The sequence below is a fragment of the Poecilia reticulata genome, linkage group LG14, assembly GCF_000633615.1.
Source record: "Poecilia reticulata strain Guanapo linkage group LG14, Guppy_female_1.0+MT, whole genome shotgun sequence".
In the NCBI taxonomy this organism is placed as follows: Eukaryota; Metazoa; Chordata; class Actinopteri; order Cyprinodontiformes; family Poeciliidae; genus Poecilia; species Poecilia reticulata.
In genome coordinates this window covers 17,261,474-17,288,442 of record NC_024344.1, presented here as the reverse complement: position 1 = coordinate 17,288,442, position 26,969 = coordinate 17,261,474, and the positions used below count along the sequence as shown (strand labels likewise).

General features: G+C 43.8%; 1 protein-coding gene across 3 annotated transcripts in view; it reads left to right on the top strand.

Moving 5' to 3' along the window:
* Window positions 1–26,969, top strand: part of zzef1 (zinc finger, ZZ-type with EF hand domain 1) — a 34,130-nt gene that overhangs the window by 938 nt on the left and 6,223 nt on the right. For 2 of the 3 annotated variants that reach the window (XM_008428153.2, XM_017308652.1), the window contains exons 2-52: window positions 364–508; window positions 1,756–1,950; window positions 2,054–2,237; window positions 2,321–2,520; window positions 3,976–4,186; window positions 4,269–4,385; window positions 4,498–4,676; window positions 5,621–5,719; window positions 5,808–5,899; window positions 6,144–6,289; window positions 7,408–7,513; window positions 7,981–8,199; window positions 8,705–8,796; window positions 9,374–9,600; window positions 9,675–9,808; window positions 10,006–10,076; window positions 10,162–10,276; window positions 10,359–10,524; window positions 11,380–11,501; window positions 11,605–11,727; window positions 11,840–12,009; window positions 12,103–12,184; window positions 12,271–12,472; window positions 12,611–12,744; window positions 13,097–13,337; window positions 13,424–13,503; window positions 13,573–13,663; window positions 13,751–14,231; window positions 15,554–15,718; window positions 15,803–15,922; window positions 16,042–16,203; window positions 16,306–16,438; window positions 16,548–16,686; window positions 16,990–17,155; window positions 17,242–17,504; window positions 18,151–18,323; window positions 18,403–18,586; window positions 18,667–18,830; window positions 19,052–19,332; window positions 20,215–20,389; window positions 20,482–20,614; window positions 20,819–21,048; window positions 21,128–21,436; window positions 21,526–21,626; window positions 22,351–22,486; window positions 22,582–22,941; window positions 23,025–23,168; window positions 23,700–23,868; window positions 23,982–24,080; window positions 24,185–24,350; window positions 24,813–24,963. In XM_008428153.2, coding sequence (XP_008426375.1) covers window positions 364–508; window positions 1,756–1,950; window positions 2,054–2,237; window positions 2,321–2,520; window positions 3,976–4,186; window positions 4,269–4,385; window positions 4,498–4,676; window positions 5,621–5,719; window positions 5,808–5,899; window positions 6,144–6,289; window positions 7,408–7,513; window positions 7,981–8,199; window positions 8,705–8,796; window positions 9,374–9,600; window positions 9,675–9,808; window positions 10,006–10,076; window positions 10,162–10,276; window positions 10,359–10,524; window positions 11,380–11,501; window positions 11,605–11,727; window positions 11,840–12,009; window positions 12,103–12,184; window positions 12,271–12,472; window positions 12,611–12,744; window positions 13,097–13,337; window positions 13,424–13,503; window positions 13,573–13,663; window positions 13,751–14,231; window positions 15,554–15,718; window positions 15,803–15,922; window positions 16,042–16,203; window positions 16,306–16,438; window positions 16,548–16,686; window positions 16,990–17,155; window positions 17,242–17,504; window positions 18,151–18,323; window positions 18,403–18,586; window positions 18,667–18,830; window positions 19,052–19,332; window positions 20,215–20,389; window positions 20,482–20,614; window positions 20,819–21,048; window positions 21,128–21,436; window positions 21,526–21,626; window positions 22,351–22,486; window positions 22,582–22,941; window positions 23,025–23,168; window positions 23,700–23,868; window positions 23,982–24,080; window positions 24,185–24,350; window positions 24,813–24,963 — 8,547 coding nt within the window. The remainder of the gene's footprint in view (window positions 1–363; window positions 509–1,755; window positions 1,951–2,053; window positions 2,238–2,320; window positions 2,521–3,975; window positions 4,187–4,268; window positions 4,386–4,497; window positions 4,677–5,620; window positions 5,720–5,807; window positions 5,900–6,143; window positions 6,290–7,407; window positions 7,514–7,980; window positions 8,200–8,704; window positions 8,797–9,373; window positions 9,601–9,674; window positions 9,809–10,005; window positions 10,077–10,161; window positions 10,277–10,358; window positions 10,525–11,379; window positions 11,502–11,604; window positions 11,728–11,839; window positions 12,010–12,102; window positions 12,185–12,270; window positions 12,473–12,610; window positions 12,745–13,096; window positions 13,338–13,423; window positions 13,504–13,572; window positions 13,664–13,750; window positions 14,232–15,553; window positions 15,719–15,802; window positions 15,923–16,041; window positions 16,204–16,305; window positions 16,439–16,547; window positions 16,687–16,989; window positions 17,156–17,241; window positions 17,505–18,150; window positions 18,324–18,402; window positions 18,587–18,666; window positions 18,831–19,051; window positions 19,333–20,214; window positions 20,390–20,481; window positions 20,615–20,818; window positions 21,049–21,127; window positions 21,437–21,525; window positions 21,627–22,350; window positions 22,487–22,581; window positions 22,942–23,024; window positions 23,169–23,699; window positions 23,869–23,981; window positions 24,081–24,184; window positions 24,351–24,812; window positions 24,964–26,969) is intronic. The other variant, XM_008428154.2, reaches the window with a different exon arrangement.

Genomic DNA, 26,969 nt, shown 5'->3' with positions numbered 1-26,969 from the left:
TGTGTGGGCAGACAAAGACCATCTTTCATGTGTTAAAAGTAGTGAGCGGCGCACTGACTCCTTCAGGCACCACACACAAACACATCGCTGCTGTCTGCTTCCCTTAAATGTACACTGCTCAAAAAAAATAAAGGGAACACTTTAACATTTAAGTGAACACTGAAGTGTTCCCTTTATTTTTTTGAGCAGTATATATTGCATATAGCTACACTTTCAAAGAAGTACTTTAATCCATTATGCATGTAGGGGTAATTCAGTTGTGAGTTCTAGGAATTGTATTTGCATGCGTTTGTTGTGTGTTGTGATGGGATTGATTTGTGTCAGAGTGTAAGGGTGTGTCGTCTTCTGTTTCCCTGATCGCAGGCGTTTGGACAGTTTGATGCAGAGGGGGATGGAGTGGTGGACATAGAGAGCATGCTGATTGCTCTGAAGAACTCCAACGGAGCTAATCTACAGGGAGAATTGAGTCATGTGATACGACAGCTCCAAGCTTGCTCCCTCACACCAGGTAAGATTGGGAATTTGTTTACACACACGCACACACCTGCATCGACTACGTTCTTCATTACAGCCCTAAAATTCAATGTATTTTTAAAAAACTGATGTCTGTTTTAATATTCTGAAAAGTGTGGCATGCTTTTGTATTTTGTACCCTTAAAGACGCCATTGCCACCAGCTGCTTTCAAAGTTAACCTGTCAGAGACTGTAGGAGCTGCTACAGATTGGAGAATCTATTGGAAAAAGCACTGAAAGATTCAGTTTAGAGTTTTGACTCGAGCTCATGACGAGGGAACAGAGCAATCATGTAGAAGTAGGTGGTTAAATACGTCTAGAGGCGACTGTGGCTCTAGAGTAGAGTAGTCGTCTTGTGATCGGAAGGTTGTAGGTTCAATTCCAGCTTCCACATGTCGATGTGCCCTTGGGCAAGGCACTTAACCCCAAATTGCCTACCGATCTTTGTGCGAATGGGTGAATGTGACTCTAGTGTAAAGCGCTTTGAGTGGTCAAAATGATTGGAAAAGCGCTATATAAGTTCAGTCCATTTACCAATTAGGTGGTTAAATGAGAGAACGATTGAACATTTTTCATGCATGCAAAACTAACACCACACATCATCCTGGACGCACCACCTTGGCTCTAAAAACATGGTGATGGCATCGTCATGCTGTGGCGACTCTTTTCTCCAACAGAAACAGGGAAACTAGTCAGAGTTTATACCAGGTGGAGAGAATTACAGGACAACGCTGAAAGAAAGCATATCGGAGGCTGAAAAAGGGTCATGAGCTTTCAGCTAGACGACAACCACAAACCCACAGCCAGGGACCCGATTTAAGGATTTAGATCAAAACATATGAATTTGTTAAAATGGCCCAAAGTCCAGAACTAAATCTGATTCGGAAGACTTGGAAGTTGCTCTTCAGAGATGCTCTGAATTAATTTGAGCTATTTAGCTAATGTAGTTTACCAGAAGATCGTAAACAGACTATACCATAACACAGTTTAAGAGGGAATTAAAACATAGAATGATTGAAAACTACAAAAGGACTTAAATATTTGAAACTGTCGTGATGGTGTTTATATGTATTTTTTTTGTTTCTTTTTTCTTCTCTTGTTTGGATTTAATAGTTGATTCTGTTCATATTTGCTACGCTAAATCTATGAAGTTCTGTATAATCCTGGACGCCATTTGCATGCAGTCAGACTGTTGTTTCATTGTTTTGGTGTTTCTTATTTGTTTTGTTTTATTTCCTACAGGTTTCGTCGACATCTTCTCAAAGAGCAAAGATAGATTAGGAGCTCACGCCTCTAAGATCCTTAAGTTCCTCCACAGGAATCGCATTCCCAGCAGTGCCATCCCGTTCCCGATTTTAGAGGGCTACAACAGCATCTGCACCATGAGGTCCAGCGTGGTTCAAGACTTCCTGGAATTTCTCCTGCAGAAGGAGAAAGGTGAGTGACAGAGTGAGGTGGTCTAAGAATTCGAGACGCGATGCACCTTCGCTTCCCGGCTGCTGTGCTAGAAATTGTCCCAACTGGAGTCGCTTCCTTTCAGATTTAGACATCCAGTACAGAGCAGAGCTGGACCGCGACCCAGACGTGGATAAAGTCAAGGTGGTCACGCAGTGCTACAGCACGATAGAAGCGTCCTCCAATGTCTCCGAGATCTACAAGATGACAAACGGGGAAACGTCGTCCTTCTGGCAGTCGGACGGCAGCGCGCGCTCACACTGGATTAGGTAAAACGTGCGACTCTGCAGTCCTGAAACCGTCCAGTTGTGACTCTTCTTCTAAGTTTTTAAAAAAAAAATTTTGGTCCCAGACTGAAGCTGAAGCCAGACGTGGTTCTGAGACGTCTGGCCATCGCCGTGGCTTCCAACGACCACAGCTACATGCCCCAGCTGGTCTCGGTGTCTGTGGGGAAGACGCGGCTTTCCCTGCAGGAGATCAGAGACATCCGCATCCCCAGCAACGTCACCGGCTACGTGGCTCTGCTGGAGAACGCCAACATCACCCACCCCTGTGAGAGCCCGTTTTTATTCTCCGTTCAAAAATGATAATAAAACAAGGGTTGAACCGATATGAACCCTTCAGCTAATATCCGATATTTATACTGCCGTTAAAGCAGCGCTCCGATATCTACCGATAGTACGCATATTCTTTTCAATGCTTTAAAAAAAATAAATGCAAAGCTACTAGAGAGCTACTTCAACAATAATATATAGTAATAGCTATAAAACTCAAACCCATGTAAATGTTTTACTCCATTTCATAAAAAACAGAATTTTTATTCTTGGTTAATCACATAAAAAAACAAATAAAATACACAGAACAATTTATTTGTAAATGTGAAAACATACAAGGGGGTTGAATATTTTTGCAAAAAGCCGCACGTGACTTGATAACAATCGAGGAAAAGAAGCATGCAGCTGTCAGACGTCGGCACAGAACACACACAGTAATAAACTTGAACTATGCATTTACTTCCTTTGCATAGTTTAAATTGTATTGCATGCTTATTACCCTGCAAAGAGCCGAGGGCTGAGTAAGACGAGCTAAACTGACGCTCAGGGCGTTCTGCATCCTAAACCTGTTTGCAGATGGGATTGTTGTGAAATAAAAGTTGTTTTGGAGCATTTATTGTGGAAGAATGACTGTGCTGCTGTGATTATTAGAATTTGAAATGGCGCGTTTCTCTTGAAAGTATAGCTGGGAAAAGGTCAGGGGTCAGCAACCTCTACAGTCCAAAGAGCCATAAGATTTATCTAGTGCTGCAAGAGACTTTAGAAAAGAATGGGTTCTAATTATAAACGCCTATTCTAGAAAATGTGCTTTTGTAGTTGTATCAAAGAATGACAGTTTTACTTCTATTTTTAAAATCGACCTCACAGAAACTTTTTTTTTGTTACATTTTTGTAGAAACAAGAACTTTAATGTTGTAATCTTTCCCTGAGAAATAAGAGTTGTAGCCGTTGTTTTATTTATCATGTTGCACGCAGCTACTTTTCTTCTTAGATATTAAAATTGGAAATATGATATTATGACTACATGATGTGTAAATTTTGCTGTATTGGGAACCGATAAAATAAAATTTAAAAAATGAATTAAGAACTTAGTTTGGGATCTAATTACCAAATGAAAATGAGTGAATTATGCAAATATTGACTAATTTCTGTCTTTGTATTATGACAGAATAAAATTTTATTCAGATATTGCATAAAATAAAAAAAAACTGCAAAATGTAGCCTTTTTTTTAGCTCTGTTTTCAAAAATGTTCCTCAGTGCTTATATATTTTTCTTCTTCTTTATTTTAACTTATTAAGAACCACTGTGAAGAGAGTTAAATTTTCCTCTATAGACGCAGGCAGCAGATCCCTGGATTAGATTATCAGGTGTCAACTGAAGGGGATTTTAAATTTTCTTTTCACACGTGTTCCGTCACTCAGCTAACCACGTTTCTTCCCGAACAATCCCCAGACGTCCAAATAAACATCAAGCGATGCCTGAGCGACGGATGCGACACGCGCATTCATGGACTGAAGACGCTGGGTTATCAGATCACCAAGAGTAAAGAGGTGTCCGTCTCGGACGCTTCGGCCATCTGGTACCTGTCTCTGCTCACGTCCCTGGTCACCGCGTCGATGGAGACGAACCCAGCTCTGGCTCACACCGTCCTCCAAAGCACACAGTAAGATGCAGAGATGTAAAAAATAAAAATGTTTGTAAAACATGTTAATTCAGCTTGTTGTCACTGCTCTTTTTCCCCCCAGGAAAGCCTTACAGCACATGCCACCGCTGTCGCTAACGCCATCGTCCACAGAGTTCCCCAAGTTCTTCTCCCTAAACATCCTGGAGGAAGTGGACGGCTTTCTCCTCAGGATTGCAAAGTGAGCTGCTGTTTCTTTTTTTTTTTTTTTTTTTAAACGTTCATCTTTCCATCTTCTTCAGCTGCAGTATGATCATTCTATTGAAACCACTTTGGGTTTTGTTTTTCTTCAGCTGTTGTGTGAGCCCTGACGCAGAAATGACTCTCTTGGCCTTTGCCCTGGCCAGAGGCAGCGTGGCCAAAATACTCCAGGCCCTGTCCTGCATCAGTGATTGTCTACAGACCAAGTACAAGGCCTCCTCACTCATCGTCTCCATGGCATCCGTCAGGCTGCGATTGCTTTATCGTAACGGTAATTTGGCTTATCCTTCACCTTTCTGATTTGCATGTTGTTCCTTATCATCCTTAAAAAGTCTTAAATTTCTGTGTCTAAAATTAAATGTCTTCATTTTATTAAAAAAATGTAATCTTGTATGTTTTTCTTCTATATTTGTGTCTTTACTGGGCTAAATTGAAAGAAACAAACAAAACACACAGATTCAAAAAACTGATAGAAATTCAAATTCTGAAATACTTTATTGATCCCAAAGGATCCAATCAAAAGACACCACCAGCTTAGACAACATCCAATTCCAGATGCTTGTCTTATTCAAATAGCAGAGTAACAACTGTAACTCACAGAAACGATTCAAGTAACAAAAAAAAAAAAATTCCATTAAGTTTCAATATGGCTCATAAAACAGGTCTTCAATTTATGTATCTAAAATTAATCCTTAAATTCTTTTAAAAAAATCTAAGTTGGCTTTAAATTCGTCTTAAATGTTTTAGTGGCAGGACTGTTTAATCTGATATATTCTATGTATTTTTCTTTTTGGTTATGTTTGTGTCTTTACTGGGCTTAATAAGAGGAGGCAAAAAAAAAACATACAGATTTAAAAAAACAGAAGCAGCCACTGCTAACTAGCTACTAACATACCCTTTGCTAGCTAGCTTTTTTGCATCTATCGTGGGTAATTGTAAATTTATCGCCAGTTGGCTGAGCGACATTCGTCTTTGCTATTGGCTCACTTATGTTTCCGACCCGTGTGCACAAAAACCTGGCACTACTACTACTACTACATGAAACATAATTTCTTTTGCAAATTTCTGCTGTGACACAGGTCTTAAATTTAATTCATAATGGTCTTAAGAAGGTCTTATATTTGAGTGCTCGAAATCTGCAGAACCCCTTCTTTGCATGTGCATCTTCTGAAAGGACGACGGCGTTTATTTGAACCAAACTGCGACTCGTTGCAGGAAAGCCCCTCCAGCTCCACCTGCAGGCCTGCGACGTCAAGAGCAAAGAGGAGAAGTCGGGACCGGAGAACATGCTCACAGAGTCTTCCACTGGAGATGGTACAGCAGCACCAAACTCAGTCTGGAAATGAAGGAACATGCGCTCACGTGTCAGCGGGGTGTTTCTGTCTTTTTTGTTTTTGTCCAGGTTTCCTCACAGAAAGCGGCAGGAAGAAAGCCAGCGTCATCCTGTCCACGGAGGACCAGAGCAACTTCCAGGTCACGCAGATGAAGATCAAAGTAAGATGGCACCGTTTCACACGGTGAAATCAGTCAATCAGTCATTTTATTCACTCACTCATTAATTCACAAACACATTTTCTTATAGCACGTAATTTCTTTCTTGCTTTAAACGTAAATAATAGCATTTTAAAATTAACTAAATCCCCTAGTGTCGAGGTATTTGCTTGAAATATCACTTTTATATGAAAGTCTCATAACTCGTGGGGTGTTGATTATTTTTTTGCATTGTCGATGTGATCAGGTGCGAAAAGGAGCGATCGGCGCCAAGTGTGGCTTGGTGTTTGCGTACATGGAGGAGGAATCTTTTGATGCAGAGAAACATTTCAAGAGGTTCAAAAAGTATGACTCGTGGAACTACAAGGACTACAAAGAGTTTGTACAGGACAGGTGACAATTTCCTTTTATTTTTCTTTTACGAAACTATTCACAACTATCTAAAATTTGTCATATTACTAACACAAGTTTCAGTTATTCAAAAGGGAATTGTATGTAAAAAGCTGTTGCGTAGTTGGGAAGCTGAAGTAAAATATGTGGTTTTCAGAGTTGTTTGCAAGTAAATGTGTGAAAAGTGTGGTGTGCTTTTTTATTTTTGCTCCATATTTTGACACAACTAAATAACACTTAATTAGCCACAGTCAACCTCTGTGTGAGTTGTAGATGATCACAATCAGACCAAATGTTCATATTGATGCAGCCCTAATTTTCATTTTTTTATTTGTGAAATATATTTTGATAACTTTGCACCAGTACAGCAACGCTTAAATCCACCAATTGCTTCACAAGCTTCGTCAAACATGTAAAAAAAAAAGTCCAACTTTAATTTGTTCAGTCAGTGCAAGTAGGAGTATAAAAGCCAAAGTAAAATAAATAATGAAGAAACTGACGAAAATAAACACGTACAAAAAACGGCAACAATAGTTGACTGACTGTGGTTTGTCTTCGAAATGTCTTTTCCAGACTCATAAATGTCAGTGACTTTGTCTTTCTGCTGTTTTTGACGTTCCATACAATATCTTTCTATTTTAGATCTTTTCTTCACCAGAGAGGTTCCATTTAAATTATTTGTATGTGCATATATCTTATTAAATATCTCACTAAATGATTTAATATATTTAAATGATTCATCAGGGAATATCCAGGCCTCGGTTTGGCTTGTGAAATTGAGTTCAGCTTTCTAGGAAATGTAGTTTAATTAAAGTTAATTCATGATTTAACAAAGAGTCAATTACTTTCCCAGAGGAACAGGACGGTGTGGGTAGCTTTTATTTTTCTTCCCCCTTGAATAAATGAAATTATTGCTTGAAAGTCACTTTTTATGTTTACTCGTGTTGTTTCTGTCTGCTATTAAAATTTTTAAAGGTGACAAAAAACTGCATGAAGAAAATAAATCTGTAAGGAGGCAAACACTTTGTCACACCGCTGTATGTCCCTTAATGCCATGAGTGTCTTCATGGGAGATCTGTGTAGTTTATTACCTTTAGGTCTCTCTGTCACGTTTCCTGCAGCGGGAAGTTGTCGGCGCAGAGTGAGGATGAGCCGATTGGCTGGTTTGAACTTGAAGAGGACTGGAATGATGTGGAGATCAAGCTGCAGCAGTGTCGCGTTGCTAAGGTACCGGCCAGTCCGTTCGCTGATACCGTTTAAACCTTTTTATTTACCTTTTCTGTTTCCTCCCAACTTCTTTTCTCTTAATTAATCCTATTTTTACACTGGTTAGCTGGTCGGCTGTGTTATACCTAAGCCTGTTAATCAATGAATGATTCAATAATTTCCATTCTGATTAATAATATTTTTTGAAGAGCAGTTTTGCTTACAGATTTCATTATTCATTCGGTTTATGTGTGGTTTTTATTTCATTTTTGTTGTTTTGGTTGCTGTGTTTTATTTTGGATATTTAAAATGTCTTCCAGTTCCAACCTTTATTAGTCTTTGACTTGAATTGTTCTACCCCCACCATTATAAAAATGGTGTCGAAACGATAATGTTATCGTTTATCGCAATCATTCCTGGGACAATTCCTGAATTTGTTATTGTTTCAGACTTGGTAGCATCAACATCTCATTGTTTTGTCTTCTCAGTTCCTGATGGTGAAGTTCCTCTGCACCAGGCAGGACTCGGCCGAGCGGCTAGGCGTGCAGAACCTCAGCTTCAGCGGCTACCTGTGCCCCGGAACGGAGAGGCTCGTCGACCTGGACGACCTCGGCGGACAGGGAGACGGCCTTGACCAAAATGGAGTCACGGGCCTTTGTCTTCTCAATAAAACCCTTTTCTTCGTACAGCAGCTTACGCGAGACATGGTAACGTAGCACCGCCTGGCAGATTTACGTTATTTAAGTTACATTTTTGGGTATAATCGATCTTCCCTGTATTATAAACAGAGCATCTGTCCTTTGGAAATCATTTTGTAGAGATGTGGAATTGAAAGAGGAAGGAGGTTTTCCTCGGAAAATGTTTGAAAGGCTTCCAGGAAGCCTGGACGGCTATTGATCCAGACCACTTTAAAAGAAAGTCGTCTGAGTCGTTGGAGAGACGAATCGAAGCGTTCAGGGATGACTCAACACTTCTGAACAGCAATGTCTATTCATGAGAAATCTCCTCAATTTCCACAAAGAAACACTAACAACAAATCCGAAAAGAAATAAGTTTGTTTTATTCTGGCTAAAGTAGCATTTAATCAAGCCGGAATGTGTGATTTCCCTTCCTCTCTGCTCATTTATTTGCTCATATTCAGTCCCTCTGCCAACTGCAGACTTTCTACTCGTTTGATCAGATTGACTCAACTGTGTTCCCTTGTGTCTGCAGGATGCCTCACACTTCAAGCAGAAGTATCTTCTGGACTTCAGTGGTCTCAGCCTTAACCTTTTCTGGAACTTCTACAATAAACTCAGGGAGATGTGAGTAATCAGATTACCTCTGCTGCTTATTTGTGACCCGTAAATGCAGAGTTCAGCCCAGAGGACATTTTCGGAACTGTTTTAAAGAATTAATGACCTTGCTTTTTAAGGAAAATAACTTTTTAAGAGCTGTAAGAACAAACAAAGGCCGAAGTAACAAGATGGCATCAGTTTAGCCCCGAGAGAGAGAACAAAATGATATTTTTATTGTAACCACTTAAGTTTATTTTATGCCCTAATAACAAAATAAAATAATTCAGTTAGTTTTTTAAATAAAAAAATTATATATTTTATTGCCTAAAATGCAATGGCACAACATTCCTTCAGTGTAAATCTGGAGCTAAAAAAAACAAATTCCTCCTAACATCAACATGTGAAAAGCTCTGCCCTTTCTGCTTGACTTTACATCAAAATGTATGTATTTCATGTGCAGTTTTGGCTTTATTGTTGCTCCGAATGCGTTCTTCATCAAATAATCGGATTTATGACAATGAATCCGATTAATCGTTTCAGCCCAAACGATTAAGTCAGAGTAAGAGTGTTGGGCTCTTAGTTGTTGTTGCTCTCCGCGTTGCAGTGAGGGAGAGGAGGTGTTGAAGAGCAGAGTCCTCCTGCTCCAGTTGATGCAGAACTGTTTCCCCATGCTGCCCAACCCGACTGAGCTCCAGGACGCAGAGGAGAGTAAAAGACCAGAAGAATGTGTCTCTGCAGCAGCAGCAGCAGGTCCATCTGCATCCAGCAGTGGAGATTCTCAGAGCGTCTCCGCTCAGGCTGTGTCGGACCTCTACACTCACCTCTGCCACGGTAAGAGCAAGAGTCATTCAGGAGGGGGTCGTCAGGGTCAGCGGCGTTTGACAGCCATGATTCTTGTGTTTCAGTTGTGGACGGTCCAGAAGGAGAGACTGTAATGGAGACCATTTTGCACAAGGAAGCGGTGAAGGCCATTCTGAACGGAGCTGCTATTTTCTTCCCTGATAAACTCAACAGGCGGGACAAGCTCTTCCACATGATGGCGAGTTTCACTGTTTTTTTCCGTCTTAATGCAGCTAAAATTGGAATCTAAAAAAAAAAATCCTGCTTAATTCCTTTTAACTGTTTTCTAGCAGAAATTAAACTCCTATAATATATAAACCTATTTATAAAGCGCTGTTTATTACCGATTGGTATTTATGTAGCAGGTTTAGTAATCCTAATCTGCTGTCTTTACAGAAAAACATCACTGAAGATGATCAGCCAGAGTCGGTGAAGGTGACGTTCGAGTCTCTTTGTAATTATTTCAGGTAAGAACACGTATCCAGACACACCTGTATGTATTTTACTCACATATGAGATGATATCAGCAACAGGTGTGCTGTCTTTGCACAGTAACCAGGATCCAAGCGGCCTTCTCCTGCTTCCCCCCAAAGGAGCGCCATCAGACTTCGACATCAGCCCCATACTGGTAGTCATGGAGACGCTGCTACTCGTCGCATCGAGAGAGGTGACTTCAGACTTTCGTTACTCACTTTGAAAGTTCTACTGCATCAAATCGAACATTCCTTAACGAACATTCGGTCTTTCAGTGTGAGGTGATGTTGGTGGATGGGAAGACCGGAGCCAGCAGGAAGGTGTTGCTGTCTCTGTTCTGGGCTCTGCAGGGCAGCCTGCTGTCCTGGTGCTACCTGCAGCTCAAAGGGGGAACTTCCACACCCACCGCATGTGATCTGGCCAGAGACATCCTTCTAAGATGTGAGCCATTTTAACGGGGCTGGCTGCATTTTTGAAACGGGACGGCTTTGTTTAATTTCCAACGCAGTGCTGTACAAACTGATTCATAGAGGAACAATAATGAGCGCTGCTTGTTTTTAAGGGTGTGCACTAAAGTCTAATCAGAATAATAAATAATTTATTTAATGTAAGAGTGTCTGCACATCCTTAAGAAGTCTTAAAATTCATGTATCTCAAATTAAGGCCTTAAAATGTCTGAAATGCGTTTAAAAGATGTCTATAGTTAATCTCATCAGTATAATTTCTTCCTTAATAGTTGTCCATATGTATGTGTGCTTGTGTATGTATAGATACAGGCAATTAATTTATTTTTTGTACATTACTGTTGTGATAGAAGTCTTAAATTGCATTCATAATCTTCTTAAAGTCTTATGGTGCGTTCACAAAAAACGCGTTTAGAGCATCAGGTGCATCTGGTTTACATTCAAAGTGTATGGGGAGGCGCGTTGAGGACCCATTGCGGGGAGTTTTGCGTGTGTAGCATAGCACGATTTGAAGTGTTTGGAGCGTTCGACGCATCTGACAAATAGGCCGGCAACTGAAAACAACGGCTAGAGCGATTTTTGATGCGCCCTCGATGCGCCTCCACATAGACTCTGAATGTAAACCAGACACGCCTGATGCCCTGATGCACAAATCGCGAGGTGTTCAACAAAATGTCAAGCATCTGCATTCAAAGCGCACACACGTCGAACTTTCGAAGCGTTAGACGCATTTGGTGTGAACGCACTTTTATGTTTGAGTTGCTGAAACCTGCAGAAACCCTGAATGTGACCAGAGACGTTCATCGCTCCTCTTATGAACATGTTCCTCCAGATGTGGATCAGTTCTTGGGAAGCGTCCAGGTTGTGCTGGGCTCCCTGCTCGAGAGGTTCACCAGCAGCGAAATTAACAACAAACTGGGCAGCTCCATCCTGGCCACCATCTTCAGACAGCTGGTAACGCGTTCTTTCTCTCGTGAATCTTAATCACTCTCATATGCAACGGCAGAGCCAACTTTTTACCGAAGCATTTAGCTAACATTTGTTCGTCTCCTGCCAGATGATTTTCCTCCTGGAGCTGTGTTCGTTGGACATCCCGCACAGCGTGCTGCTGAAGAGCTTCTCCTCGTTGGTCGAGCTCCTCAAAAAACTGTCAAGCGACACAGGAGACATCTTCTCTAAGGCGAGTCTGTCGTACGCAAAATATAGCTGGAAACGCTTCTTAAATTCAGCTGCGATGTTGTTGCTAATCCGACTCTGTGGCTGAACTTTATTGTCGTTTATAACGACTGAAGGTGGATCAGGAGAGCTCTCACCAGCCTCAGAAACCAGTGGTGCTCAGGACGTGGAACATGGAGTCGCCTCACAACTACGAGAACAGCCAACACGAGACCACCGTCTTCGCTTGTCCCGGCGCCACCTCCTTCGAGGTGGAGTTTGACGAACGCTGCGAGACGGAGAAGAGGTCGCCGATGCACTGCAACGCCTTCCCACACATCTGTTTGGGGAAATTATTTGTGACAGCGTCTCACTCAGCATTTCCTCTTGATTCTCACAGATATGACTATCTAGAGTTCACCGACTCCAGAGGAGGGAAGGTGCGCTACGATATGAAGGTCGGGAGTGAGAAATGGCCAAAGGTAAGCGAGCCGAAGCCGAGTAACTATCGGAGCGGAAAGTCGTTGTCGCTTCGTCCTGCTACCTGTCCCTCTCTCCGCTCCTACAGAAGGTGACATTTGATGCTGGACCTCAGCTGCAGTTCCTGTTCCACTCTGACAGCAGCAATAACGAGTGGGGATACAAGTTCACGGTGACGGCCCTGGGTCTGCCAGACATTACCATTTCCTGGATGTCGGACCAGCAGTTACTGGTGGCCCGCCTCATGGGCCGCCTTGCATCCAGAACCTTGGCACTGAAATCTCCTTACGGTGAGGTTTAAAACTCTAACAGGAAGATCACAGCTGCTTTGTTTTGATTGTTGTTACGCTGACTTTTAAGTGTAAATCAGAACAGTAACATTTGTGTATTCCGCTCTTCGTCTTCTTCTCCTTCTTCTTCTTCTTCAGAGATCCGCAGCGTGAAGGAGCTTCCACCAGGAAAAATGTCCCACGTTCAGGCTTCGCCTTTGTGGAAGCCCATCCTGCGACACGGCTTGAGTGAAACACGGGAGACAAATCCCACCAGAAAAGCCCCCAACCAGGTTAGTCTGCTTCAACTGTGGGCGACTGTGTGGGTAGAGTGGTCGTTTTGTGATCGGTAGGTTGTGGGCTCGATTCCAGCTTCCTCCTGCCACATGTCGACCCCAAATAAATGTGCGAGTGTGAATGTGACTCCAGTGTAAAGCGCTTTGAATGGTCAAAATTAACTGTGCTTTCCCACAGTTTTTAATGCTAGCTTCACTTTAAATAACATAGTGACGTTGTGGAATCTCTTGTATGTATTGTACCCTTAATATTTGACATAAACCCTCAAATTTTCATCAATCTTCCATGATTGATTAGAGTTGTTGATAGAAATGACCATTCTCTTTTATTTGTCCCCGCGATTTGTAGATGGACACGTCAGCTTTGGATGAGATCTCTGTCTTCCTTGAGGACTTTGCACGGTGGAACCCTTCACAGGAACCGTCAGAGCATAAAGCAGAACTAATGCGGACCTTGGTGCAGGCTTGCAGAAAGCACTCCATGAGCAACGAGATCGTCGCCGGGGCAAAGACGGACCAGGCTGTGAACGCCATCTGGGCAGCCATGGTGTACCACACCCCGGCCCTCAACCAGGCCCTGAAGGCATATGGTAACGCTAGCTCTGATTGGCTGTCAGGTTTCCTAGCAATAGTTGTTGTTAAATCTAGCTGATGTGTCGCTCCTTTTTGTCTCTAGTTAATCAGGACTGCAAGTCCTTTCTGAGTGAAGATTTTGTGCAAGTTTACCTTCTGGCAGACAGCATCAGAACATGGATGGTGAGTTTTCCTCCCATGATTTATGTCTATCAAATCACTGCTCCTGATTGCATTTTCTTCCCCTCTCAGTTGGAGATGAAGCAGAGATACCTTGTTGGCAAAATGAACATTTATGATGATAAAGACGGGAGTCCAGAGGAAGTTACCATGGACTCTCTGGGTAAGGAATCCAGATAATCTCATTCCAAACTTCCGCCTCTTGGAAAGCGTTCGCTCATCGTCGCCACTGTCTTTTATTTTTTCCCAGCTGAGACATGCATCGAGAAGAGCCTCCTGCTGTTTCGTTTCCCTCCATGCGGAAAGTCATGTCAGGGTGCTGGGGACTCGAAAATGACTCTGCTCCGCTCAAGCTCAATCTCAGAAGGAGACTTCCAGCCCTCCTCCCCGCAGCCCGCCTCCCCGCAGCCGGGATTACCTGACGAGGCCGTCGACGGCAGGCTTGGTCAGAGTCAGCCGTCCGCCTCTCTGCCCCCAAACCCTTCGCCCTCCGAGCAGAGCAGACGGGGCCACAAGGAGCCCGCAGAGAACCTCCCCGTGCATCCGGCGGCCGGAGAGCCGGCCTCTCCCTCCACATTCCCCCGTAAAGCTCCGTTCAGCCGCTCGCGCCTTCGCCTCCTTTCCTGTCGCTCCGTGGAGGAATCCCACATGACCCCCTCTGTCAAGGAGCGCTACCCGATACTCAAACACATCCTGAACTTTATGAAGGACCAGGCTCTCACCACAGCAAGGTACACTGTTAGCGCCAGATTGTTCTGTAAAGTCCATAAAAGTCACGTTAGACATAAGTTTTGACACCATAGCCACTTTTTCTAATCGTTTCTAGCTTTTTGTTATAGATCGCTACTAATCAGTGAAAAATGTATCAGTGTTGTTTAATACTACTCCATGCCACTAGGTTGAGCTACTGCCAAGAATGAATGAGAAACGGTAGGAAGACTTTGTCATGGTGTGGAAACAAAACACGTTCTTGAATAACTCAGTGCATTTATTTAACGTAGCACAGCAAGTACAACTAACCGAGCAATGCCGTCATACTTTCTAACAATCAGGTTTATCAAACATGCTTAGTCATTGTACCAGTGGTGAATATGTGTAGTAAAATCTGACCTGGAATGTAAACAGATTAGTAACTACTGAAGCTAAAATTATTCCATTCCGTTATTTGTATGCATTTGTTGCTAAACGTTCCCGATACCAGTTAGGGAGGTTAAAGTTGAGCCACTACTTTTGTGGTCTCGAAAGTTGGTCGGTAACAAGCAGCCTCTAAGAAGTAAAGCAGGTCTACGAGTTTATCGTCACTGTATATTTGTTAGTGGGTCTGAAACGATTAGTCGATTATCGTAAACTAATTTGGTAATCAATGAATCGTTAACTGGACCTTACAGAATCAAAAATGTGATTTGATGAAAAAAAAAAAAACAAGCTCAGAGAAGTAGTTAAGCCAGAACTGCACAAACATATAAACATTTTGCATTAAAGAAAAAAAAAACATTTTATAAACATATACTGCTCTGAACTCCTTAAGTAGCTGGTTCAAATTTTGTAAAAAAAATATATTTAAAAAACCTTTTAAGCTTTTAAGCACTCTTTGCTCTCCACTTATTCATCAGTTGATTCTAAAAGATCATCAGTATTTTAGCCCTCCTCAGCCCTTCCTGCAGTCAAGCAGAAAGGGCTGTGGAGGGCTAAAATACTGAACTTTTCACATGTTGGTGTTAGAAGTTTTTTTTTTTTTTCCTGCAGATGATCAAGCACACTAAATTAAGGCTATGTTATTGCATTTTAGAGAACAAAATATATAGTTTTTAGTTTAAAAAATTAATTATTAGATTATTTGCACCTTTGCATGCATTTCTAATACATATTGATAGAATTTTTCAAAATAAATGGAAAATCCTCAGAAATGACCATTAAAAAAAAAAAAATCCAATCAGAACAATCATGAGATAATCGATTATTTTATTAGTTGCAGCCCTGTTTTTCTGCGCACCAGTATTCTGCTGGAAGTTAACTGTAGCATTGTCTGAACTGTCGTTTCCTCTCTCGGCAGCATCTTGCAAACCCTGGCCCTGAACAAGGCCCAGGCTCTGAGTGTGTGCAAAGTGCTGGAGATGATTCAGCAGTGTTTACGTTCCCTGGGACAGCCGCACCTCTTCCAGCCGCACTGCATCCTGTTCCTGCAGGAGCTGCTGGCCTGCCAGAAAGACTTCACCAGGTAGATCGACCAGCAGTCCAGGAACACGCAAACGTCCCGCACGTTAAACGAATAACCGTTGATCGTTTTGTGTGTGCTTCTCAGTTATTTCTCCCAGTTGTCAGACAGCGGGCAGAAACTTGGGGAGGAGGTCAGGCGTTCTTACCATCAGCTGGTCCTCATGCTGGTGGAGGCGGTTCAGGGCTTCAGCAGTCTCAACGAGAAGTAAGACGCTTCTTATAGTCCTGTTTATACTCAGAGCAGATTAAAACATGCTGTCAGCAGCAATTGGTGTAAGAGTGTGTTTAGTCTGCAGTCAACTGATCCTGATCTCTGCTCTCCAGAGCTCTGCTCCCGGCCCTGTCGTGTGTGCAGAGCTGCTTTTTGCACCTCCTGGACATGAACTGGGAGGTGCAGGACCTTCCTCTCTTCCAGAGCATAAAGCTCCCAGTACTTCTGCTCACGATGTCGCAAGAGAACATCAGCGTTCACGACATCGCCATCAGGTAAGCGACACGTAACACGCGAACTGTCTAACGCTTGGCGCCGTTTTAGACGCATTGCTGGATGAAATCTAAAAGGTTCTCTTCCTGTTGCTTCAAACTCAGTCAGTGGACGGAGGAGGACGAAATCGCCGACTACAAGAAGAACCAGGAATGGATGGACGAGTGCATGGACGGCATGTTTGAAAAGTGGTACGACAAAATCGACGAAGAGGAGTCCGTGGAGGACAGGAGGAAGGTATTCTAAAGAGGATAATAGACGTGACGTTCTGGTTAGCAACGGGGTGGTTTTACCTGATTTGTGCCGGTTTGTGATAAATACGCGTCTAAATGTGTTTTTCCTTCAGATGCACATGTTTATTGCCCGCTACTGTGACCTGCTGAATGTGGTGATTTCCTGCGACGGCTGTGAGAGGATGGCTCCATGGCACCGCTACCGATGTCTGCAGTGCATGGACATGGACCTATGCAAGACCTGCTTCCTCAGTGAGCACATTACACGTCACACTATGGCAATTTATTAAAACGATCTGCATCACAAAAATCAAGTGTTGCTGAGATGCAGCATTTTGTAGGATGCCACATCATTTCTGTCCACTACTACTATATAAGACATAGACATTTCTTTTGTTAATTTGTGTCGTGTGTGTGTATGTGTGTGTGTGTGTGATACAGACCTTAAAAAGTCTTAACATTTTAGCTGTTGAAAGCTGCAGAAACGCTCTAACAACAACACACAGCCAGAAAGCGATTGATTGTGTCAAACGGAGGGTCTTTGTTTGCGTTCAGGCGGAGCCAAACCCGAAGGACACGAGGACGATCACGAGATGGTGAACATGGAGTACGCCTGCGATCACTGTCAGGGCCTCATCGTTGGCAGCAGGATCAACTGCAATGTCTGCGAGGACTTTGACTTGTGCTTTGGTTGCTACAACGCCAAGAAGTATCCTGACAGGTAGATTGTTTTAACGCCCTGCTTTGAAAAACACACAGGATTTTGTGGCTAACTGTAGCTTCTTATTTTTTTACATTTTTTTTTAGCCATTTACCCACCCATCGCATCACTGTGTACCCCATGGTGACCATACGAATCAGTGACCGTCACCGCCTCATCCAGCCCTACATCCACAACTACTCGTGGCTCCTGTTCGCTGCGTTGGCCCTGTACTCCTCCGAGCTGAGCAGTGAGAAGCAAACAGAGGGAGAGAGTTTAGACGGCAAAACCCTGGAGCTGGCTTCAGACCTGCAGGCGCACTGCTCCCAGCTTATCACCGACTGTTTGCTCAAAGGCCAGACTGGCAAAGGTAGGTCAATTTTATTTTTTCTCATTTTTGTACATTTAGGGACATCTAGTGGCCAGGTTGGAGAAAACATCCGTCTTTACTGTTGCCCCAGCAATAGGTTGCATCGTATTCTGGTGATATTCGGACAGAAACATAAAAAAAAAAACATGTGGAGAGAAGGAAAGAAAGAAAATAGGACTGAAATTAACAAATGAAAGAAAAGCAACAGAGAGAAAAGACTGAAGGGAAGTGAAATGCATAGGAGGAAAAAGAGGAAAGTCGGAGGCAGAGCTAGGAAAGAATAAACGAGAGAGAAAAGAGCAAAAAACAGGAGAGTAAAAGAAGGAATGAAGCTAAGGGCTGAAAAATGTGTTGGAAAGAAGGAAAAGAGGGATGTAAAGGTAGGAAAGAAAACAGTACTTGAAAGGAGAGAGAGAAAATGAAAGAAGGAAACTAAAGGAATAAAAGGAAGGGGAAAAATGCAGAAAGGAGTATATGGGAATAGGTGGAAAGAAATGAGGATGGAGAAGACAGACAGGAAGAAAAGAGAGAAAGAAAAGAAAAAAGTCCACAGCTGTCAGAATCTATTAACGGGTTTCCAGAAACCCCAAACACGTTGCAAAGTTTTGCTCTGTAACACATCTCCATCTCTCTACGCTGCACTCAGGCCTCCGCTCCTCCAACCTGCTCGCTCTGCTCTCCTCCAACGAGTCGGCGTCCGAGAGCGAGCTGGGCCCGGCGTCGCCTCAGACCTCTCAGGAGCTCAGCTCGGCCACGGACACCTCGTCGCTCCCAGGCAGCACGGCCGCCGTCTGCTCTCCGCTGTCTCCCAAGAACGAGGTCGGCAGCAGCCTGACGCCGCACAGAGACAAACAGAACTCGCCGGGTTTTAAATCATATCGATCGCTTTCCCCCTCAGCTTAAAGACGAAAAGGCAGGGGAGCCGAGTCCTCCTCCCACCACTCCTCCTGACTTATCCATACCCCGGAGCTCTGCACAGGGAGACACAAAGAAGCTGGTTGCTCAGGACACCCTGGAGTCGGGGAGCCTCAGCCAGACTCCCTCCGTCTCCAGCGAGGATCCGCTTTCTCCTGTAGTTCGACGTAGGTGCTTAGATCCCTCACAATCACCTCACAGTTTATTAGTGGCTCTAAGAAACTCGTCTTTTTTGACAACTTTTCAGCTTCAGAATCAGGACCAGGAGCCCTCAACTCCCCGGCGTCTGACGTCGTCAAGGAGACGGATGAGAGGGTGCCGCAGGTCCCGCTGCAGGAGCACGTGTTCTCTGAGTGCTCCAGAGAGAGGATCCTAGGACTGCTGGCGGCGATGCTCCCATCAGCTAAACCAGTATGTGGAGCTAATTGTTGTTTTTTGGGGGGAAGTGTGAGAGGGGCGGGGGATTGCTCTGCAATTCATATTTTAGAAGACTGGGAAAAAAATAGTTGCTCCAATGGATTTAAAAGTTTATATAAATGAATCCTGTTAAACTCCCCTTGATTTCTGAAGCAGTGAGAATTCCAGAATTCCGAATCCTGGTGACATTTACATCTCCCCTCCCGCGTCCACAGGGCAGCACCCTCAGCCTGTCCAGCCTGAGCTCCATCCTGCCTCGTCTTTTCAGAGCCGTCATCTCCAACGCCGGCTCTCTCAACGAGACCTACCATCTCTCGCTCGGGCTCCTGGGCCAGCTGCTGCTTCGCATCACTCCGACAGAAGCCGACGCCGCCGTCACTGAGGCGCTGGCGGACAAATACGAGCTGCTGACGCAAGGGGATGCCGCCTGTTCAGACACTCAGGGCTGGAAGACCACCCAGCTGCTGTTCAGCCTCGGAGCCGTCTGCTTAGACAGGTAAATGACGGCACAACACACACACACTTCAACTGTCCTGTGTCTCCAGGACAGTTGAAGCGGCTTGACAATGCATAAAAACACTAATTAGGAAATGTCTTAAAGTCTTTATTTCTGTTACTTGTGATTATTTTCTGCTTACAGCTGATAAAACCACATTTAGGATTAGAATATTACATCAGATGAATTAAAAAATATATATATATTTGATACAAAATTCAGGACTAGGTGTAATTCCTGCTTACAGGTTCATAAAAATACTTTTAATGTGACAAACAAGCCTCTTTCAAATGCATAATCTGATTTATTGAGTGTGATTGTAAACCTGGCAACATTTACAGCTGCAGGTTTGAATGAACTCCTTTTTATAGCGTTTAGAATGAATCAAAATTTCAGCAATTTTGCTGCTTCTCCGTGCTTGAAGACGAGTTAACAGCCAAGCTAACTCATTGGTTCTCGCACATGAACCACTACAAATCTGTGTCAGACATTTTTCAGTCAGTCTTCAGAGGAAGAACTAATAAAAGTTAATCATTTTCTGTAATATTGATGTTTGGTTTTTCTGATTCGCTCTGTTGTTCCAGCCGAAAGGGAAGCGTTGGAGTTTACATAGTTTTGCCTCTAGTGGGACATCACCTATTGCACTTTTAATCAAGAAAAAAAAAAGTGTGATTACAAGTGAAATATTGCTTAGTTGTGTTCGGACCAGATTGGAACTCAAAAAGCTTTTTTTTTTTTTTTTTTTGTTCTGATGTTTTCCAAACTTTGCCAAGTTCATCAAGTCCACATGAGTTCTTTGCCAGAAAAAAAAAGTGACAGATTCACACATTTAATTTCCCCTTTTGGGATGGATGAAGCACTTTTGAACTGAACTGTTTGCAGCCGCATCGGCCTGGACTGGGCGTGCACCGTGGCGGACATTTTGCACACCCTGAACACCTGCCCTGAGTGGAGCGCGGTCATCGCCGCCTTCACCGACCACTGCGTCCAGCAGCTCCCCCAGACTCTGAAACGAACCAACCTCTTCACCTTGCTGGTGCTGGTGGGCTTCCCCGAGGTAAGCCAGCGCGCGTCGCCTGAACGTGTCGCTCCCCCGCCCCCATTCTGAGCGAGCTTAGCGACGGTAACTCCTGGGCGGCGTCTCTCCAGGTGCTGTGTGTGGGAACCCAGACGGTGTTCATCGACAACGCCAACGAACAGCACAACATGATCCTGCTGAAGCACTTCACGGAGAAGAACCACGCCGCTGTGGTCGACGTTAAGACGCGCAAGAGGAAAACAGGTTAGTCCGTTTAAAAAGGGGGGGACGACTGCTGATAGCATGGAGAGCCTAAAAAAGTCTTAAAGTCTTAAGTCGGCCTTAAGTACATGAATCACTGGTCTTTAATTTTCTCATGGCGGAACTATTTAATCTCGCGTATTCTTGCAAGATATACGATATTTTGTTGTTGGTTTCATGTCGGTAATCTGCGAGTTTTATTCACAGTGAAGGATTACCAGCTTATCCAGTCTCAGGATTCCACTACAACCAGCAGCCTCCCAGCACAGCCGGCGAGTCACAGCTGCCAGAAAACTCTCCTGAGTCGCTACCTGAGCAACTTCACATCCATCATCAGCCACCTTTTACAGGCGAACCAGGACAATGGTTTTCCCGATGCGGTGGAGGCTTCCTGGGTGCTCTCTCTGGCTCTTAAAGGACTCTACAACACGCTGAAGGTAGCCGCCAATCACAATCCACACACAAGACTATCTGAGCGTGTCCTTCCTCTCACCGCACTCTGCTCTGATGGGGCAGAAGCACGGCGTGGAGCACGCGCACGAGGCCATCCAGCAGTCCGGCCTGACCCAGCTCCTGGTCAGGAAGTGCAGCAAGGGGACGGGCTTCAGCAAGCTGTGGCTGCTGCGGGACCTGGAGATCCTCTCCATCATGCTGTACTCCTCCAAGAGGGAGATCCACTCCATGGCCCAAGACCCCGAGCGAGACCAGAGGGAGCAGGAGAAGGAGCACGACTCGGACCACTCCAGCTGCGGCGCCGACGACGCCGACGCCAACAGGCCCGACCCCTTGGAAGGGCTCGACGAGGAGACAAAGATTTGCTTCCAGGTGGATTAGCAAAACGTTTGTAAAGCCGTGCAGTAAATTATCTACAAATATACTAAGCATAGTTGTTTTTTTTCATGTTGTTTATGTAGATCACCCACGATGCCTTAAACGCTCCTCTGCCAATTCTGCGCGCCATGTATGAGCTGCAGATGAAGAGGACCGACTCATTCTTCCTGGAAGTGCAGAAGAGGTCAGCATCATCAAGATGTCAACTTAAACGTCCGTCCGGTAGACTCTGCGATTTTGGACCAGAATTGCAACATTTGTTCCATTTTCAGCTGCTGTAGTTCGCTTTCACACTCAACTGTGTCAAACAATCCAAACTAACTGATAAAAACCTGTTCCCCTTTCTCGCCTGTGGTGGCGCCGTGCCAGGAACCACTGAAGGAAACAACACAAAACCTCTGAAAAAGAAACCGAGCGCAACTTTCTTCTTTGAGAAATGTGAACGAAAATGAAGTGGAGTGAGATCTGACTGGTTGGAGGATTTCTTCTTTTTTGTCTGTGGTTGCCACGGGAGACAAAGAGCCATTTATCCCATGTTGTCTTTGGGATGCACTTACCCAGAATCCCCTGCGCTGTAATCTTCTTCCTGCTTTTGGAGCGGTCTCCAATCTGCTTGCATCCACATATGCATTCAAACGGTGGAACAGACCAGAGTTCTCTGTTTCAGTCCGAATCACAGCTTACCAAACGAACCGGACCTTTCAAGGCAAACGAACCGGATTTAGAGTGAACTGAACAGGGCCGGTGTGAATGTGAATTTAATATAATAGGTCAACACAAATCAATTGTAAAGTAGAGTAAAAAGAGGGTGCATGGTTTACTTTTTTCTTTTTTTTCTTTTTTTTAAAATGAAAACTGTAAATTCAGCCTGTTTTACTCTGACGCACCTAAATAAAGTGTGTTTTCAGGTTCGATGGAGAGGAGATTAAAACAGATGAGACAATCAGGACTCTTGCTCAGAAGTGGCAGCCCTCCAGGCGGCTTCGCTCCGAGGAGAGAAACACCAAAGCTGTGGACACCGACATGATCGTGATTTCTTGCATGGTAAGCTGTCTGAAATTATAAAAAATCCTTTTTAAATCACTTTTCTTTTTCAGCAATCATAGCTCTGCTCTTTGCTCCTCCGCGTCTTCCCACAGTCTAAACCCAGTCACTGTGAAAAAGCAACAGAGGAAATCAACGTGGTGGCCCAGAAGCTCATAACCAATTCGGAGACCGACCTGCAGCTCAGCTACGCCAAGCAGAGGCGCTCCAAAAGCTCGGCGCTGCTCCACAAGGAGCTGGACGTGCGCAGCAACCGGGCGGTCCGCCAGTACCTGGTGAAGGTCAACCAGGCCATCGCCACGCTCTACGCCCGCCACGTCCTGGCCCTGCTGCTGGCCGACTGGCCCGCTGAGGCGCCGCTGAGCGAGGAGGCGCTGGAGCTGAGCGGCGCCTCGCACATGGCCTACATCCTGGACATGCTGATGCAGCTGGAGGAGAGGCCGCTGTGGGAGAAGGTGACGGCCGAGTTCCATTCGCGGCTGATCTGTTGCTGCTGCTTGGGCGCCGTAAACTTTATGTATTTGTTGTTGCCGATCAGATTCTGCAGAGGGTGCTGAAGGGCTGCAGCCAGAGCATGCTGTCCAGTCTGTCGCTCACGGCCTGCCAGTTCATGGAGGAGCCGGGCATGGCCATGCAGGCCAGAGAGTCCAAACACCCCTACGACAACAACACCAACTTTGAGGTTAGGGGAAACTGTTTTTAAATTAGCTTCAGCTGGACGTATAAACCGTACAGATTCTCTGTTGTGTCTCTAACGCCACTGTAAAAACAGAAACTCTTACCAAGTGTTTTTCCAGTTTCTAGTGCAAATATCTTATTACACCAAGACAAAAAAAATAACTTCCAAGTAACTTTTCAGCACAATTTAATTGTTTTAAGTCAATAATTCCTTACTGTTGATTAAAAAAAAGTACTAGTTATAAGTAAAATAAGCTGCCAGTACAAGAAGACATTTTAAATTATAACTTGTGAAACATGTCCACTGACAGATTATTTAAATGATAACTGGTAGCTTTTCATTAATATTAAGGATTTGTCGACTTGCAACAAGCTACTAAAAAATTACTTGAGAGTTAGTTTTGTCTTATTTCTAGTTTATTAAGATATTCGCACTAGAAACTAAACAAAAATACTTGGTAAGATTTTGTGTGTTTATTGAAGGTGATTACTTTTTAATCACCTTCAATAAGTCACAATCACTCGAACTCTTCAGGACAAGGTTCACATCCCTGGAGCCATCTACCTGTCGGTAAAATTCGACTCGCGCTGCTACACGGAGGAAGGCTGCGACGAGCTCATCATGTCCAGCAGCAGCGACTTCCTCCAGGACGTCCACAACTTCAGCGGATCTCCGCAGAAGTGGTCCGACTTCGAGATCCCTGGTGACAGCAGCTGCTTTTTGATTCTTTTTTTTTTTTTGTTTGTTTGTTTGTTTTTAAGCTCAAATGTTTGCATGTGTGACTTTCCCTGACAAGTCCTTCCGTTTTCATTTCAGGCGATACTTTATATTACAAGTTTATGTCGGACATGAGCAACACAGAGTGGGGATACAAGTTCACCGTGACGGGAGGCCACAGGGGGCGCTTCCAGACAGGTAGCTTCCTTTGACTGACGTCAGTTAACCTCAAAACGTGTCAAATAGAAACATCTTTTAGCCTCGTTGATCTTATTTTTATTATTTTTCACATCTCTCATCAGGTTTTGAGATACTCAAACAAATGCTAGCCGACGTCCGAGTGCTCAGCCACCTGCCGTTGGCCGACATCTGGGAGTGGCAAGTGGGCGTGGCCTGTCGACAGACTGGTGGCCAGCGGCTCAAAGCCGTCCACTTGTTGCTCCGTCTCCTGCAGTGTCGGAGTGAGACGTAAGTCCGGCCTTCCTTCTACTCTACATTAGCCCATCAGACAGATTTCAGTTTTCAGGAATGAGATATTTTAAAACGTTGCTGAAATCTAGAGCAAAGTTCATCCTAATGTCTTATCCAGCAGTAGACGCAGCTCACCTGAACACGAGCTTTGCATAGAGCCCCTGATAAATGTCCTCGTTGTCACCACAGAGATTAGTTAAACTATGTGTTTAAAATTTTTTTGCATAAGTGCAAACTCACCTGTGACCTGGCCACATAATATGAAAAGCTGGAGCTTGCACAGACTCTCTATGTGCAGATAGCTTGGGCTGTTTTATCACCAGCCATTGTTATCGTCATTCTTTTACATTGTTTAGTACTCTTTCTTTCTGTTGCAAGAATTGACGACACACGTGACGATGCCCGTGGTATTAACTTGGGTAAATCTTCCTGTGGCGTCTGTTGGTGTCTGTCCTCCAGAGCCTGTGAGCTGACGCTGCTGCGGCCTCTGTGGCAGCTCTTTATGTCCATGGAAAACAACCTGAGCCAGGATCCGACCAGCATATCCGTGCTGCTGCCTCTTCACAGAGCTCTCACCGAGCTCTTCTTCATCGCAGAGGCCCGTGCCATTGTGAGTACACGTTCTTGGATTAAAGGGGCAGTATTATGAGAAATTGACTTTCCTGAGCTTAATATCAGGTTATAATGCCGCTCCCTCATCAAAAACTTACCTGGAGTGTTGCTTTGATTCCTTTAATCTCCCGTGGCAACCATTCAGGGGTGAGGAAATGCTTTCTCTCGCCAAGCAGTACCTTCTCCACCTTTTTCTCTGCCTCACACAGCACCCCTCCCCCGCAGCTCCCCTACTCAGCTCCTTCAGACTAGCGGCAGCAGCAATTGGCAAACATCTGGTGGAATTGCGCATCTGCTGTCAGGCTGTCCGCATCTAAAATGTCTTAAATTAAGGCCTTACAATTCCTTATATTTGTTTGAAAATGTAAGATACCCTTAAATATGTTAAGGTCTTACATTTTGTTGTGGCAGAACTATTTAATGTATTATTTTTTTCCTGTCGTGGGACTTTTCTGTCAGTAGCATGCAAACATCTTCATTGCATTCTGTAACTTGAGACTTTTAAGGCTAATGACAGTTGGCTGCTAATATACTCTTGCTAGCTACCCAGCTAACTTTTTTGCCTATTTGAGTCAGTTTTTCTGAAAATCCAGCATTTTAACTGGGATGGGATCCGGGTTGCTCTTTAAGGTCATTTCTGACATTTCCTGTAAAGCAGCTTACACCAGGCGTAAGCTGCTTTACAGGAAATATTTCATCTATGATTTCTGTTCTCTGAAAGAGACAATAAAGAACACCTGTAGTGTGAGATATCACACTTCTGACTGGAGATGCTCTCTGATCCAGCCTTTAGGCAGATGGCATTTTGATTAAGTAAGAGGCTCATCTGCACTTCAGAACATCAGTCAACGTTCGCCACTTAGCTGAGTGGCAGCTTTTCACCGAGCCAAGTGTGGACTTCTGCCCTTCAGCAAAAAAAAACACAAAAAAACCCCAGCAGACTAAGAGTCAGTTACCATAGAATTTGAATGGAACATGGCCCATCTCCAAGGATCAGATTCACCTGCTATATGTTGTCTCCTCTGCTGCCGGGGCCACACTGGAGATTTGATTGGTTTTACACAAAATTAAGTTTCTGTAGTTTTTTTTTTTTTTTCCTATGGCAATCGAAGTCAAAGAGATGGTATAACATTTAGGAATTTACCACTGAGTCAAAACCAATGCAGGATTCTTTAAGATGGAACAATTGTCTGCTCATATCCATTCACATCGTCCTTTTTAATACTACCGGTTGTGTCCCTCACCTATTAATAGTTCTCCATATTGATGTATGAAATGTTTGGCAGACTAAAAGCTCCCAATCTGAACTACGTTTCCTATTTGGCACCTTGATAGCATTTGCTTTCTCCAAGATTTCTACATCTGTAACCATGGTTACATTGTTGTTGGTTTTCCAAGATGGCTGATGGGTAATTTCTGTGACATCATTGTAGACAACTTGTTTTACTGCATTGGGTAGATGATTAGATCTGTGCCTTCTGAGGGCCAGTGCGGGTTGGCCCTCAGAGTCGGAGGGAAGATGAGAAATAAAATGCAAAAATAAAATTTAATAAATTTTTTAATCCTAATTATTTTCATTGTATTGTTTTATCACAAAATCTGTTCTGTTTTTCAATAATTGCAAAGTATAAGTTAAGACATCTTATCGAAACGTTATTTGCCATGCTCATTTTTCAGATTGGCTGGTCCATCAAGCTGCTTTGCTTCTCTAGCTAGCGTAGCAAACGCAAAACGGAAAAATTAACGGAGCCTAAAATAAGCCCAAGGATAAAAATATATGAGGCTGCATTTATGCTAAGCGAATGGCATAATTACTGAATAATGAATAAATGTGGTTAAACCAGTCATAGTTTCTTCACATATTTTGTAGCATTGTCTGTGGGTTTGCTAAGGGAGTCTCCGCCCAGAAGCTAACGGCTAATTTTCCTGGTCCGTCCATTGAAGAAAACCCCACCTATTTTCAAAGGGGGGAATATTTTTAGCTGCACATGACAGAAAAGAGGA